Source organism: Heterodontus francisci, chromosome 1 (assembly GCF_036365525.1).
Source record: "Heterodontus francisci isolate sHetFra1 chromosome 1, sHetFra1.hap1, whole genome shotgun sequence".
NCBI classification, from domain to species: Eukaryota; Metazoa; Chordata; class Chondrichthyes; order Heterodontiformes; family Heterodontidae; genus Heterodontus; species Heterodontus francisci.
The window spans coordinates 275806838-275823372 of record NC_090371.1 but is presented as its reverse complement, the minus strand read 5'-3'; the positions used below and the strand labels follow the sequence as shown (position 1 = coordinate 275823372).

The 16535-nt window shown below is 44.9% G+C and overlaps 1 protein-coding gene across 2 annotated transcripts in view; it reads right to left on the bottom strand.

Annotated features, from left to right (window-relative positions):
* LOC137376896 (probable E3 ubiquitin-protein ligase HERC3) overlaps positions 1-16535 on the bottom strand; it is an 89839-nt gene that overhangs the window by 58085 nt on the left and 15219 nt on the right. For both annotated transcript variants that reach the window (XM_068045856.1, XM_068045863.1), the window contains exons 3-7: positions 13626-13785; positions 10694-10770; positions 8462-8683; positions 4502-4593; positions 1859-1989 (exon numbers count right to left, since the gene is read on the bottom strand). In XM_068045856.1, the coding sequence (XP_067901957.1) occupies positions 1859-1989; positions 4502-4593; positions 8462-8683; positions 10694-10770; positions 13626-13785 (682 nt within the window). The remainder of the gene's footprint in view (positions 1-1858; positions 1990-4501; positions 4594-8461; positions 8684-10693; positions 10771-13625; positions 13786-16535) is intronic.

The window sequence follows — 16535 nt, the reverse complement described above, 5'->3', positions numbered from 1 at the left end:
TCCAGAATAAATAAAAGTTAAATACACAGTCTGAGGTTGAATGATTCGGTGGTCTTCCAGCTGGAGTTGTATTCCAGAAGTCTTAGGCTGATCAAAGTGCACTTTGTGGCTGGCCCACTTTGCTCAAGGTTTTCCTGGAGGCTGAACTGTAGTTGGCTCTCTTCCCCTGGTCTCTGGCTGTAGCAGTCTGTAGGTTTGAAGGGTCCACAGTCACAGTTGGTTTTCAATCTTGATGTTTTCTGGAGAGAGAGAGAGAGAGAGAAAAGGGAAGCACACAGCCTTCTCTGCTGCTGCACACTCAGTTACTGCTGGTCTTTTGTGTGTAACAAAACTCCCAGTTTTACACAGCCTGGGGAGATGGTCACATGATTATCTCAATCCCCTTTGTTTTTGATGAAGTCCAAAGTCTAAAACCCAAAACTTCTCTCAAGGTGGTATTGTCAGTGTTTATCTCCTGGAGGGATGTTTCCACTTATGAATGCATCAAGATGGCTTTGAATGTCCCGCTAACAAGGGTGATCTGGATAATCTACTCAGTTAGCCAAAGCATTGTTGTGGCTGAGCTTCTTGTTAGACTTGTGTCTCCGAGTCGATCTCCTGGTATTTCAGATGCAAACTGCGATGGCCATCTTGGTTGTCAGTTTTTTGTTAAAAGTGTAAGATTTTTTCCATTAGAAGTTTAATGTAAATTTCCAACCGATTAATTAATATTTCCTGTTTGGCATATGGTGTTTTCTTGACAACTGGTACGTGACGGAGTTGCTTTATATTTCGCTTTTGATGGGTAGGGAATGAAGGAACGGTTCATCTGCAAAGATAACTATACACTGGGCTAGATTTGCTCTCCATTTCTAGTCAATGGACACAAAATCCAACCCACTTCATGATTATTGCCACAAGGGACACAGAGAGGTAGGTGAGTGACAGACAGAGACAAGAGACAGAGTGAGAGCTAAAGAGCAATAATTGGGCTAGATTTCGGCGGCAGGCGAGAAAAATGGCGGCTCTCACAAGTGAGCCACACTACCATGCTGCCGCGAACTCCCTCGCAGCGGCTCATTTAAATACCCTCGTCAGCCCGCCCCCCCCCCCCAACCAATCACGCGGAGGGGGCAGGCTCTGCGATGCCAACAATGGTGTCAGTTGCCTGTGCGCAGGCGCTGGCGCCATTTTTAAAGGGCAGCCAGCCCTGCCGGCTAATACACATTTTTTAAGGGAACCACCCCCCCATAGCTATTCAAATCAAGATTCTATCATCCCTTTCCCACTCCCCAATAACAATAAAATTAAGTATCTGCCCTCCCCCTCCCCCCCGCAAAATACTTACCTTTCAAATATGACTTTCCCCTCCAAACTGAAAAAAGTTCACAGTTCACCTCTCCCCACCATCCCGTACACTAATTACGAAAGTTTGACCCCATTCCCTACCCCCCACCGGCATTAAAAATCTCACATGCCCCCCCCTTCCCCACCACTGCGGTGTCTGCTTTCCCCAGATGGGAAAGCGAAGGCGCAGGAGTGCTGGCTACCGCTGTGAAGATAGTGGCCCGACCATTAGATCGCAGGTAAGTGTATTTAAATGTATGCATTTCATTAATTACCATATGTTAATTCAGGTCTCACCACCGGGAAGATCTGGCACCCCCCCCAACTCCCCCCGCCATGGAGCCCAATGACGGGGGCCCTGTAAAATCCAGCCCATTGTGTGCAGTTATGACAAAATGGAAATTCATGTATTTTGCAGCACAAGTTGTTTAAAGCTATTAGCATGCACAACTGTCTTTCCATTAAAGATAAGTAAATCATTAAAACTCACACCAGTGCATCCCAAGCTGATTTGCCACCGTGACACACTCACCTGCCACAGCTGATCTGGGAGACTTCACTTCCCATCAACTCTTGAACTCGACGGGGATTTATCTCGTTGTTTATGAAGTTATGGCCCAGCTGTCCGCAAAGACCAGCTCCAAAGGTAAAGATGCCTCCATTCTAGGTAAAGGTTACACCAAGCATGGTAGAAATGAACAATTTTTACAAATTATTATAATACAAATTTATATCTAGGTGCATAAAGTCAAAAACACAGATTACACATATTCATACAGACATACATTACAAACAATACAATTAAATTGGAATATTTAAAAATTGATCTCCTGTGCTATTGCACACGTGAGAGTAAAAATTGGCGTGCACGGCACCTGATTTGGAGGCAGAAAACATGCACACACACCAATTTAGTGGTGGCAGGCATTGGTCCCACTGCTAAATTCTTGGGGCTTTTTATTTTAAAGGCATCTTGAGTGAGTACTTAAAATGGGCATTAGGCACCCACTGGAGCTCGTGCTAAGTATACCGATGAGGCCTAAGGACCAATTTCCATCAAGCGCCTGTGTCTAAAAATGGGACCAGGCCAAAATTTATGGCGTGGAGTCCAGAGAAGCGTGTTCTTCAGGGAAGCAGATTTAAGCGGGCAGAGAATAATTGGACAAGAGTGCGCAGATGTAATTCCAGATTTCCTTTTAAAGTCATGCATTTTCCTCTTATTGTAAATTCTTATATCCACATTTATAACAAATCTACTGTTCAAACTTGTCTAGTCCAGCCAGTGGTGGCACTAAAAACATTTCCACTGGCAGGAAGATGTAACTACAGTGTGACAAGTTTACATACAGAATTCCAGTACAAATGTTGACATAGGAATTTGTAATGGGCAAAGTTGATAGGTAGAGTGCACAGCCATTTATTTTCTAGATAATTTTGTATACTGGTTGCCTGTAGCCAGACAATGTAATCAAATGGGAAAGCCGGTTGATACACAAGGTCAGACTGCATCTGGCTTCTTATACTACTAAAAAAATCTTTTAATCGAGATCAACATTTGACACAAAATTGAATAGTGTTTGTTTCTCACACATTAATAAATTAGAGTTTTCAGGACAGCTGCAGTCAATGCAATGTAAAAAAAAAATGTAAATAAATAAATAATGCAAAATGATGTAACAAATAATTTCAATTTAAGTATTTACTAAGGTGCAGAGGCAATTTACTAGATCGGCACTAGGCATGAGGGACTTTGATTTTGTGGAGAGACTGGAGAAGCTGAGATTTTTACTCCCCTTAGAAAAGAAAAGGTTAAGAGGAAATTTGATAGAGGCGTTCAAAATAATGAGGGGTTTTGATAGTTTGTCCCCCATCTACTCTATTTCCACTGACAGGAAATCAGAGGACACAAACTTAAGATAATTGGCACTAAAAAAAAAAACTGGGGATGGGGGTGATCGGGAAGGTTTGAGAAGTTTTGTTTTAAATGCAGTGAGTTGTTATGGTCTGGAATACACTGCATGAAAAGGTGTTGGAAGTAGATTCATCAGTAATTTTTAAAAAGGGAATTGTATATATACTGCAGGACGATGGGGAAAGAGCAGGAGAGTGAGACTTAAAGAGCACAGACACGATGGGCTGAATAGCCTCCTTCAGTGCCCTCTGATTCTATGAACTTTAACTGCAGGGCATGAGAGGAGGGGATAAAATTTCATGTTTTTGCGACATACTACAGCAGCATATTGTAGGCTCTCTGGAGAGGAGGAGGAGGAAAAATGCGCGAGTCCATGTTAATCCAGTGGGAAGGATTGAACTACTGAGGCAAGCCTCTATGCTGGGCTAATTTGGCTCTATAATGGTCTTGTGTCCACAAAAGGTAGATCCTCTACTACATTGCTAGTTTAATACCAGCAACAACAACCACCTATGTTTATGTGACACTTCTAATGCAGGAGCAAGACATCCGAAGTTGTTTCACTGAAGCGTAAAAGTAGCATTAATATTAAAGAACTCCTTCAAAGGAATAGCTCTGATGCCCAGGCCACCCCCCTCACGCCCCCCACCACCCCAAGTGCATTCGTTTAGATTGCAGTGTGGATTCCATACTATAGTAACAAACTCTAGAATGGTGCATCTTTGCATTATTTAAGTTAAATTTTTGTGTTCCACATTATCACTGCCCTCCCCCCCTCCCCCCCCACCCTCACCATATCCACTGACAATTAAATTCAAATAATGGGAACACTCACTTTGTTTTTTTAAGCACAAAACACAACTTTGAATGATCAAGTCTTCGCCAGATTGCATTAGACAGCGAAACAACGCTACTGATTTCTGCAAGATGGATGCAGAATTTGGACCTGCAGTTCTTCTACAGCAGCTTCCAAACCGGTGACCTCCGCTGCCTAAAACGTCAAGGACGGCAGGCACATGGGAGCACCACCACCACCTGCACCATCCTGACCTGAAAATATAACCATCATTTCTTCATCATCACTGGGTCAAAATCCTGGAACTCACTCCCTAACAGCACAATCGATGTACCTTCACCACATGGACTGCAGTGGTACAAGAAGGCGGCTCACCATCACCTTCTTTGGGCAAATAGGGCTGGGCAAATAAATGCCAGCCTTGCCAATGACACCCACATCCCTTGAATGAAAAAAAGTATTCTTACCTTTGTTAGAGCTGCCGTGTGCTCTTCACCACAACTAATGTAAACAATTTTCTGGCCCCTGAGGAACTTCACGTGATTGGGGACATCTCGATCTACATAGACAAACAGATACAATAATGTATTTTCAAGACAAACCCCTCTTGGACGGACATGTATAGAGAGTTTAACCATTCAGCAATTTCAAACCTATCACTATCCAAGGTACAGAAATATAGTGGCTATGTTACTGGACAAGAAATTCAGAGAACCTGAGTTCAAATCCCACCATGACAGTGTAATAGAAAGCTGGTATTAGTCAGGTCATGTAGCATACCATGAAGGATTGTCGTAAAAACCCAACCAATTGTTACAAAAGTGCCTCTGTGATTTGTTAAATTTATTTGAGGATTCATTTTTTGAAAGATTGAATGTTAAACTTTGGGGTTTTCAAAGGGGGTCATGTAAAGGCCACTTGACTTTGAAAGCAGTCCCTGGAAATATATATTTTTTTTTTAAATGGGTCACTGAGAAATCTTGTGAGGAAAACAAGCCTTTCTGGGAAATCACCTGACTTCTAGCTCAATGAACAATAGAGAACTTTGGACACCTGTAGATGTTATTTACAAAGAAGTGACAGGTCAAGACTGATGGAGGTCAAAAGGCTGACCTGTTGTCAGTTTCGCTTTTGAACTGTTTTGAGTTGGGGTTGAACTGTATAAAAAGGGAGGGAATTTCCAAGGACGGAGAGAAGACCACAACCTAGGTCAGCTTTCCAGCACCTCGCTAAAAGACCCTGAGAAGTCCACTGTGTCAACTCATCTCGTCTCCTGTCATTAAAGAAAAGCCTGCTAAATTAACTTTTAATGCCGCCTGAAAAGAACTGCTCTAAAAAATTCGAGTGGCCCGTCTATGTGTGCTTGGAGGCCTGACTGTATGCCAATTTTGGAACACAACATATCTCATCCGCTATTTTTTTTCACGAATGAGCAAGTATGCAGCCCAAGTCGGTTTTTTTGTCTGTAATAGGGCTCTAAAAACAAAAATCCCTTTATTTTTCCAGTTAACTGGTGCCTGTGAGTGGCTACGGTAAAAAGGGAACTTTAATATTTCAATCTGTGTGTTTATGCTTTACTTCATTAATGGTTAAGACTTGTTTTATAATAAACTGATCATTTTGTTGTCTATTAAAGAAACCTGGTTGGTGTGTTTTATTCTGGAATAAAGAGTCTATGATTGACTATATCGGTAAGTGGGAAGAAATTTAAATATATGTTGTGACCCGTAGAGAAGTGGAACTAGAATAAACAGTGCATTCTCCCACCTCAGTCGTAATACAGTACATTTAGGAAGAAAACCTGCCGTCCTTACCCAGTCTGGGCTATATGTGTCTCCAGTTCCACACTAAAGCAAATAACCTCTGAACTGGTCTACTCTATCTATGCTACTCAAGAAGGTTGCTCACTACTGTCTCAGGCAATTAAGGATGAACAATAAATGCCCGCCTTGCCAGTGACACCCTCATCCCGAGAATGAATACAAAGGTAAAAGTGTGGCGATGTTGGCATTTACTCCAAGTACAGCATTTAAAATCAATTGTTCTGGGCATTCTTATGGCTTTGTCTTGCATTCCATTATTTGATAGCTTGTCTCGGCCAAACACACACCTTTTGGTTCTAATAAAGCCCATCTGTGTTTCGATGCCTTGGAGGAAATCACCAGCTGGTATAGTCACTAGCTAATGCGCATTAACGAAACTGTCCATTCACTCAAACTTCAAACAGGCAGTCCTTCGAGCTCTTAAGCATCTGAGAGCAGCCAAAGTTCATTACGTTCAGCAAGAAGGTGCCAATGGGTCAGTTCAATCGAGCTACACTCGTTTTATTCGAATGCATTTGTTCCTCAGTGCAACAGCAAGAGGTTTGGTGCATTAAATTCAAAAAGTGGGGCTTCATCTCAGAAATCATTTCATTATAAATGGTTTGAGTTGTATGAAATGGTAAAAAGGATGCCAATTTGGGCAGAATGTGTCAGAGATTGCATCGTATATGAAGTAAGTGGGATAATAGTGTCACACTCACGAGAAGTGCAGTGATGAAAAAAAACAGAACCAAACTGAAGAGCTATATAAAAATTGACTTTTCCTTTAAAAAAAGTGGACAATGTGCTGAAAAATGGCCAACGGTTGGCTGACTTGCCCTGTACATTCAAACTGTCTTACTGTCTGTTAAGGACAAATGATACATTCCAAGCTAAACTGCATCAATTACACCCATCCTGAAAGCATCAAGAGGCATTCCTGAATTGAATGGGTTCTTCTGAAACAAAGAAAGTGTGAAGTAGCCACATTCTCGTCCTTTGTGTGGTCACAACAGGGGAGGGGGTCATGAGTCACCTAACAGAGGCTTATGCAAAAGGTTTTTACCTTAAAAAGGTAGCTCTCTGGACCAAGAGGGGGGAGAGATCACAAGAACATTACAGAAAAGCGGTCCAGCCAAGGGCCATGAAAGAAGTCCAACAAAAACAAAGAAGGAGCCCCACTGCGAATTCTACACTTCAATTTGGTGCAGAGAACTGAAAGTGACCACTGCCTCCATCTGAAATCTTAACCAGCAGAAAAACTACAAACACCCAGGCCTGCATCTTTAAAAGAAAGTGTCCTCCAAGAAGATTCAACAGGTTTACCGTGAACTCCGAACACCTACCTCACTTCAAACCACTTACCCTTTTCCTCTCTATCTATCTATTCTTGTGTGTACGTGTGAGAGAGACACACACAAAGCGAATGCGTGCGTGCAGTTGCGACCATTTCAGGAATTGTGTAAAAATAGTTATCTTTTGTTTAACCTCCAAGAAAACCTGTCACTGTTTATTTGGCAAGTTTATTTGGCATTTAGGGGCTAACTCCATTTTAGACAAAACATGGTTGCGATCAGTTGGAAGGTGAACAGTGGGAACCACCCACACCCCTTACCACTTGGCTGTAACAGAAGATATAGGATGCATGGTCCATGTGATCTCCTGGACTGGTTTTGATCGCCTGAGAGAGGGGGAGGGGTGAAGAGGAATTAGCCAGAGTTTTTTTTTCTCCCTTTAATGGCCCTGTTTGTTTCTTCGCCTCTCCCCGAAAGATTACATGATTGTGGGGAGATAGGAAATGTCTAGACATGATGCGTCAGGCATCAGGAGATGAATTTTCACGGTTAGGTCACGATCCCAATGACAGACTCAATTCCGGTTTAGAAACCCGAAAATGGCCCCGTAGGGATGTTGGTCGCGATCTTCTCAAAGGCGGCCAATTAAGAAGCCACCTCCAGAAGCCCCATCCAATTAGGGACGTCTGTGGGCCAGGGAAGCAGGAGGTCCAAAAGGATGGCCCGCTGCAATGTCCAGCCAGTTGCCCCACCGGAAGAGGTGGGCGTTGTTGAGGCAGGCAGGAGGGCCGTCCACAGAATGGTTTGTGCACACAACTGTGACCGTTGCATTCCAGTGGCTCTATGCTGGGGTAAGTGAGAAGAGGCATCAATGGTGCCCCCTTGCCTATCACCAAGAGGCCTCGTCCAGTTCAATTCCAACCTCAGTATGGGGTGGGCGGGGGGGGAAGAGGGGGGCCTGTCCATCGTTGGGAAAATCCAGGCAGCACCATCACCTTTCCCCAAACTGGCCCATTCATGGGCCTATTTGGCTACTTTGGCGCAGCAGGGCGGATGGCCTCTGCTGCGTTGACCCTGCCTCCGGCACAATCGCTTAGAGGCAGGAACACAACGGGTGGCTGACCCAATGCACTACTTTACAACTGGGACTGGGAAAATTCAGCCCCAGGAGTGTGGGGCAGGGTCAATGGAACAGCTGGTCTGTTCCTAACCATCATTTTTGCATGAACACGAGACTGCCTACCTTGAATCAAATGGCTCATCAAAGCTTGGTTTTAAACTGCAGGCTAATTACTCCCACAAAACTCATACCGCTCTGTTAATTGCGTACCTTTATCATCACTGAGTCCTAGCTGACCACAGTTGTTCCTCCCCCAGCCAAACACTGCGCCCGAGAGTGACAGAGTGAAGCTGTGTGTCCCTCCTGTAGCAATCTGAGCCAGCGGAATCCCAGTCAGAGACTTTACGCACTGGGGACTGGACTGGGAGGGATAGTCTTTCCCAAGGCCCAACTGGCCATGAGCATTCTGACCCCAGGCAAACAGCCGACCACCTAGGGAAAAAAAACAAGATTAAAAACACCAGTTGAAGACATCAAATGTCCACCAATGTTAGAGGAAGATAACATTAGCCTTGTAACAATTAACTCAGGACCAGTGCTGCATGAACTGATTGGAGTGACAATGGTTAACCATCGAAGAGAAGGCCACTTCATCTCAACATTTAGACAAAGATCAAGCCCTCCATTTTCAACAACATAGATAGTGGCAGGAAGCAGCTCATGTCACAAGCATCCCACAATCCAAAATAAAAGGGCCAACATAAAAGTGACTTTCTAGCCATATGAAAGAATGCTTAAAAGAGAGCTGAGGAGCAATTTGTTTCACCCAAAGGATGGTGGGGGTCTTGAACTCACTTCTTGAAAGGGTGGTAGAGGCAGAAACCTACAGGATTATGGACCAAGAGCTGGAAGGTGAGATTAGGCTGGATAACTCTTTTGCAGCCAGCATAGGCACGATGGGCTGAATGGCCTCCTTCTATGCTGTAACTTTTTCGATGTCTCTATCCCCAGAATTACTTGGACCAGTGTCATTCACAACTTATGGGTCTCTTTTGCACTCCCAATTCACACTGTCACTGGTAGGGTACAACATTCTAAACACAGCTAGTGAATTATGCCATGTCAGTATTAGCATACAGAGACCGAACGCTCAAAGAAACTCCTGCGTCTGCGATTTTACCAAAGGCAATAATCCGCCAATTTTACATGCCTCAACGCCTCCACTAAAACAGCAGAGGAAGGAATTATCCACAAGTGTTCCTACTTTAATATTCACACAGTGATTTAAAGGCCATCATTTTTAGCATGTCCTCCAATAACCTCATCCACCTTTTAAAGTGCATCACATTATAGGAACCGAATATTCACCTGCAATTGTGCTCGCCAGAGAGAGGAGAAACAATGGCGGGAAACGGGTTCCCACAGGCTTATTGAACCGTGTGAGACCAGTCATTCTCAGGATGCAGGGGAACTCGGAAGTGAGGTTTTCTCATGAACCTGCTGCCCTAAGTAGCGGAGGTCACAGCTTGTGGGAGGTGCTGATGGAGGGCAGGTGGTGAAAGAGATGCAAACAGCAGGCAAGGCAAACCACAGACACAGCCCTGGTATCGCAACTGTACCAAGATATGGATGAGCAGAATGGGACAAGGTCAATGGAGGGAGAGCTGGAGAGAGAGACAGAGACAGAGAGAGAGAGACAGAGAGAGAGAGACAGAGAGAGAGAGACAGAGACAGAGAGAGAGATGCAGGGAGAATTAAAAACCGGATAGCTTAATAGGGTAACACATCATTAGCTGCAATACTGAAGCGTACAGATCAGAAAACTCACCACTTTGTTTCTTCTCTTGTGCTAAGTTCACTGACCACCAGCAGGGTAGAAGAAGCAGCAGAACTTGCCTCAGTGCCTTTGCATTGAAATATGGTCAAGTAGAGTGCACACTTCTGATCACTCGCCCTGCTGCTTAAAAGCACCTCCATTTACAGCTCCTGAACAGGTCAGTTTTAACAAAGTAATTCAGATCAAAACTTCCTGAACAGTTGTCTTGGAGAGCTGCATATAAAAGGGGGAGTCATTTTGACTTTGCGGGATAGTCTAAAGCAGGCAATATTGGCTCAACCACCTTTTAAAATTCCTCTCTCATTAACCTCAAAAGAAACAAGAATGGCGAAAGGTGTTTACTGGCCGACCAAGCTGATGTCACACGTTTTACACTCGCATCCAAAGTGTAAATAACCCATGGTGAGTGTGTTAAGATGGTGGCAGCACTACATATACTGGGAGGAGTGGTATCACGCAAGTTTTGGTAAAAGCCACTGTGGGCACTTTTCCCCTTTACCGCTTGGGCATTAGACTGGCAGAGCGGATTGTCCATTCGTTGTTGCATGGCATCAAAACTTTGGTGGGTTCAATAGCAAGCGTTAAATGTGGGTTACGGGGGCATCAGAGGCTGTGAGAGCTCAGTGTTACAGCGAGGTTAGTGCATTCAGACAGTACTGAAGTACCTTTGGTAAGAGCCATGCAGTGCCAGCTTCCGCAGGTGACCTGTATGACCATGCATCCACTCAGCGTCCGGATCAACCTGCAGTAGAAAAGTTCCATTAAGAAAGTGAAAGGAGTAAGGAAAAAAAGAATCAAATTCGCCTGGATTTTGCATCAAGAGTAAACAGGAAGGCTGTCAGCACTCACAGTTATTAAGGAGTAAATAGGACAGCAGTTTCCAGTGTCCGGACATGAGCAGTTATACACGGAAATCAGGAAGCAGCAGTCCAAATTGTCCTGCTCTTCCATAAGCTTCGCTACATTGAATGCTGAATCTCTTGGCGTGGTACCAAACACGTGAAGGATGTGAAGTTGCCGTACTTATCGACTAATTACTCATTAAACATGCCAGAAAATGTTTGAACTTGTCCATTCAAGTGTAAGTGAATTTTAATAGTGGATATGTCTGATTTATAACAAAACAATCTCTTTGGCAATGAAAATTTACTTTAATGAGTTTGAGGTCTCATTCCTTCATATTTTAATTATTGTTGGAGATTTTTTTTTAATTCATAATTTTTCAACATTTTTCTTTGTGCTTTTTATCTCATCTTTCCTTCAGTTTGGTGGAATTTTATGCCTCCACTGGGACTGGGTAGGGTGGCAGGGGGTTGTAAAATTGGGTAGGATGGCAGGGGGGTGAGGGGGTGCCATGGCCATTGCCTACCTGTCGCCACTAGTATTTTACCAGTGGTGGGGGAGCTGGCAGGTGGCCTGCCCGCCCTTAAGCCAATTGAGTTATTTTACCCGTGGCAGATGGGCACTTTGCTGCCTGGAGAGGCTGTCCAGTTAAACCTGGCAGCCTGGGGAGGGGGTGCCCACCTAAGGCACGCCGTGCACTATGGAGTGTCCCCCAGTGGCACGGCCCACCCTGTTGGAACACTGCCCACCACCCCGCATCCCCCCCCCCACCACCCCCCCCAACCCTCACTAACGCCCCACGCCGCGGTCTGGCTGATTGGCAATGGCAAGCCTTGACCCACTTACCATCTTCTCCAGCCTCAATTGCTGGCTGCTCCTGGTGGCGCTGCTGGGACTGAAGAGCTGCTAGCCCTCTGATTGGCAGACAGCTGCTGGAGGCGGGACATCCTGCCTCAGAGAAGTGGAAGCCAGGATCGCTAAATACGATCAGGGCTTCCAGGACTGGCGGAGGCGAGTTTGCCCCTGGCTTTCCAGCCAGTGGACAGGGCCACTGCCTTCTCGTAAAATCCCAGCCTTTATTTCACTTTGTGCACATAATTTTACATTGAATTAAATATTCCATTTTATACTTACTGGTTTAAACTCTGCCTACCTCATTAAGGATGCTTCAATCTGATTAGTTGAGGAGACACACTGTTGCTTACCCTGCTCATACTCACCACAGAGCCCCTATAAAGGACACCATGTTGGATCAGACTCCCAGGCACCACAAGTTGCCACTCAAAAGCCCACAAAAAGTCTGTGGGCAGCTGCAAGAGTCACGAACACTCCTTCATTGCTGACTGCAAGATCCAGAACAGCGTGCACTGGAAGAACGTGCTATGCAGCTTAGTACATGTTATCGTTTAATTTAGTTCAAACTATATTTCAACAACATTTGGGAAAATTAAAACATTTAATAAGAATTATAATTGGGGATTATTATGCAGGATGTTTAAATATTGGCAAAAAGCTAAAATTGTAGAAGAGATCCAGTACAAAGTGGCTTTTATAACAATCGATGGCACTAGTGTTGTGCATGTCCTTTAAGTCTTTTATTCGAGGCTAAAAAGACTGGTCCCCAAGACCATTGTTAAGTCTGTAAGACTGCGCCTGTTGGAAACTATGGAGATCCTCCCTTGAAAGAAGCAATCCCAACCTTCAGAAATTTCATGTGAAATTAAATTTCCAGAAGAATTATTACCAACATCCCTAACTTCATGTGGGTAGTTGGTGTTGTCTTCCCCGCCCCACAACAAAAATCCATTTCCCTTTGCAGTTATAACCCCTGTGTTATCCTGATCATTGTTAAAACCTTCTGCTCCCCACCACAACCCGAATCCCTCCCCACAACTACCACCATCCCCCACCCCATGCCAGTCTGAGACAAAAGGGAATTCAAACCATGGATAAAAACAGGCTCATAAAAAAATGAGGAATAGTTCTACTATCAAAAAGATAGACTATAACCCAGGATCTCTACCACCTAGAAGGACAAGGACAGCAAATGCATGGGAGCGCCACCACCTGCAATTTCCCCTCCAAGCCACACACCATCCTGACTTGGAACTATATCGCCGTTCCTTCACTGTCACTGGGTCAAAATCCTGGAACTCCCTTCCTAACAGCACTGTGGGTGCACCTACCTCACATGGACTGTAGCAGTTCAAGAAGGCAGCTCACCACCACCTTCTCAAGGGCAATTAGGGATGAGCAATAAATGCTGGCATAGCCAGCGACACCCACATCCCATGAATGAATAAAAAAAATCCTGAACAAATTCACTACAATCAGAATGCACAATATACAGAACATTTAGGTGCCAGCCTCGACTCGGTTGGTAGCACTCCTGCCTCAGAGATGTTCGATGAAAGGTCATCAACCTGAAACATTAACTCTGTTTCTCTCTCCACAAATGGTGCCAGACCTGCTGAGTATTTCCAGCATTTTGTGTCTTGCTTTCAAATTTCCAGCATTGTATAAGTTTGTTTTTCCCTCCAAAATTTAGCCAGCTATCTGTTACTTTGTAACATTGATAAAAGTGTATCTGGAAGGATTTAATTACATCCGTTTTAAACTGGGAAAACACAAGTAGACATGTGTACATTACTACGCACTATTCCAGTTAGAATATTAAACCCAGCATAAACTAGCTCTGAATCTCTGCAGCTCACAAAACCATTTTGAAGACTGACTGCAGGAACTGTTTGGTACCTTGGTATCCGGATAGTCTCCTCAGTGGAATCAATCCCCAGCTGACCATCTCTACCTGCTCCCCACGCAAAGACCTGACCTTGGTCATTGAGGGCCACGGTGTGAGCTTCTCCACAAGCCGTGTGGACAATCGTCTGGGCATCCAGCGCAGCAACTTGTTCTAATGAGAAAGGAAAAGGAACAAAGGGGAGCGTCACACACGTCAACTCAACATTAGCTGAGGGTCTGTACAATAAAGGGAATGAGTTCAGAAAATAAATTAGCTTTGGAGAAAATTGGAAGTAATCTTCTTATCCATATAACTCACATTCTGCTGCAGACACCTACACCAAGGGGCTCCAAACATGCTTCAAAAAACTTCAGAGACCAAAATAAGGATGAGGCTCAGGCTCTGAAACATCAGGCACTATTACTGGGCAGTCCAGATTCCAGCAATTGCAACTTGGCCTAAAGTCACCAAGCAAAACTCCTGCCGTTGAACAAAGACCAGAAACTGAGGCTCCAAAATCCATATCTTACCATCTCCTTCCCTGCCTTTAAAAGCTTCCTAAAAAAAAAATCTTGTTCGTTGATTGTGCCTTCACCCCCGTCTCCTCCTCCTCCCCCTAGAGTTACCAACTCTAATTGGATATTTTCCTGGAAGTTTCATCACATGACATCCAGCCTCCAACTGCCCCACCCCTAGACTCCTGCCATTGGTCGCCCAACATCTCCATCCTCACGGCGCACCGCCTTCCTACGCTGATCAGAAAGTGAACTGACCCGTCATTAACCGAATACAAGATTCTTCTCTGACCATCAACAGCTTTGTTCCAACAATAAACAAAAGAAAATTTTTTTTAAAAATTAATGCCCCAATGATTTTTCTCCTGCATATAATGCCTGTAACGTGGTAAAACATTCCCAGGCACAATCAGACAGAATTTGACACCGAACCACGAAAGAAAATATTAAGATAGGTGACCCAAACCTTGACCACAGGTTTTAAGGAGCATCTTAAAGGAGGAGAGAGCATTAGAGAGGTGGAGAGACTTAGAGAGGGAATTCCAGAGCTTTGGGCCTGGACAGCTGAAGGGAAAGCCACCAATAGTGAGATGAAGGAAAATCGGAGATGATAGGTTAGTAGAGTTTATAAATACAGGCAAATAGGTGCTCACATAATGAGAGCTGGGTTGTACAGAGTGATATGGGCAGAATAAGTGCCACTAATCATTTATTTCAGGGATAGAAATGGTGGACTGAAGAGTGTGTGATAAAATTTCACACACACAAAAATATGGCTTTGCTTCAATAGCACAACGCCCTTCTAACTGCCAAAAGGAAAATCACTGGAGGCCCAGGTTAACCTATTTATAAACTGTTGTTAAAACAGACACATGTTAACACATGTTTGGTCCCAATTCCCTTCCCAGTTGGTTGGCATCCTTCCATCTACGAAAGATGATGGACATGCAACAAACAATCCATTTAGGTGGGGTGGCTTTTCTTGCTGCACCTTTGCTGATGGCTGGGAAGGCCAATCCTTGAAAGACGGGTTTTGCCACAGGTGCTGCACATGAAGCTGCGAAGTCATGCGGTGAGTTGTTGTTTTTGACGTCGGCACCTGTTGCCAAGCTATTGTAACAACTGGTCATCGTGATCATACACACCAGCCCGCAGGATGTGTTGCCATTTCCCTCTTTCACTGGCTAGTGACTCCCAGGTGCGATAGTCGACATTTAGGGTCTTCATGTCATGCTTACAAGCATCCTTGAAGCAGCGCTTTGGACGCCCCACTAGTCGTCTGGCCCCGGCTACCTCACCATACAGAAGGTCCTTGGGTATGCGACCGTCTTACATTCTGCGGACGTGTTCGTTCCACCGAAGCCGCCTGTTTGATTAGTGCCAACACACTTGGGAGCTCTGCCTTTGAGAGGACTGCTGTATTTGTGATTTTGTCCTGCCAGGATATCCCCATAATGCGCTGCAGACAGCGAAGATGGTTTCCTGGTAGCTGTAAATCGCCCATATTTCACAGCCATACAGCAAGGTGCTACGAACACACAAAAAACCATCAGCTTGGACCCTTCCCAACAAGCAACATAAACCAGCCTTTATCTGGTACAATTTTAACTTAAGGGGAGAGCACAAGCATAATACTGGGATCTTCTTCAAAGAATGGGGCTAATTTTTTTAATTCACTCAGGCGATGTGGATGTTGCTGTTAAGGCCAGCATTTATTCTTAATTGTCCTCGGGAAGGTGGTGGTGAGCCCCGTTTTGAACCACAGCAGTCTGGATGGTGTAGGCACACACCCATAGTGCTGTTAGGTAAGGAGTTCCAGGAGTTTGACTCAACGATAAAGGAACAGCAATATAGCTCGGTCAGGATGGTGTGTGATATGGAGGGAGAACTGCAGGTGGCAGTGTTCCCATGAGCCTACTGCCCTTGTTCTTCCAGGTGATAAAGGTCCTGTGTTTGGAAGGTGCTGGGAAGGAGCCATGGCAATTTGCTGCAGTGCATCTTTTAGAGGGCACACATTGCTACCACAATGCACCAGTGATAGAGGGAGGTTGGTCAAACTATGGGCTGGATTTTACCAAGCCCATGACGTCGGGCTCCGTGGCACGGTGGAAGGGGGAGGTGGGGCTGGCAGTGGTCCTCCACGAAGGCAGACACCAAGAGGGCCCAGCCCAATCCTCCTGGCAGCAGCAAAGCTCTGTGGCGACCACCACCCACCCCCCCCACTACTCCCCCAATCGCTGCCGCTGGGTGACCGGACTTGGATTTAAATATGCGCGGGAGATTGCGGCGGCTCTTTGGCCTGCAGCCCGCCATTTTTTGAGCTCCCCTCTTAAAATCCAGCCCTATGAGTTTATTGTGTATCTTGAGCCGTACTGGTCTGATCCAGGAGTGTTCAACAAGACACTG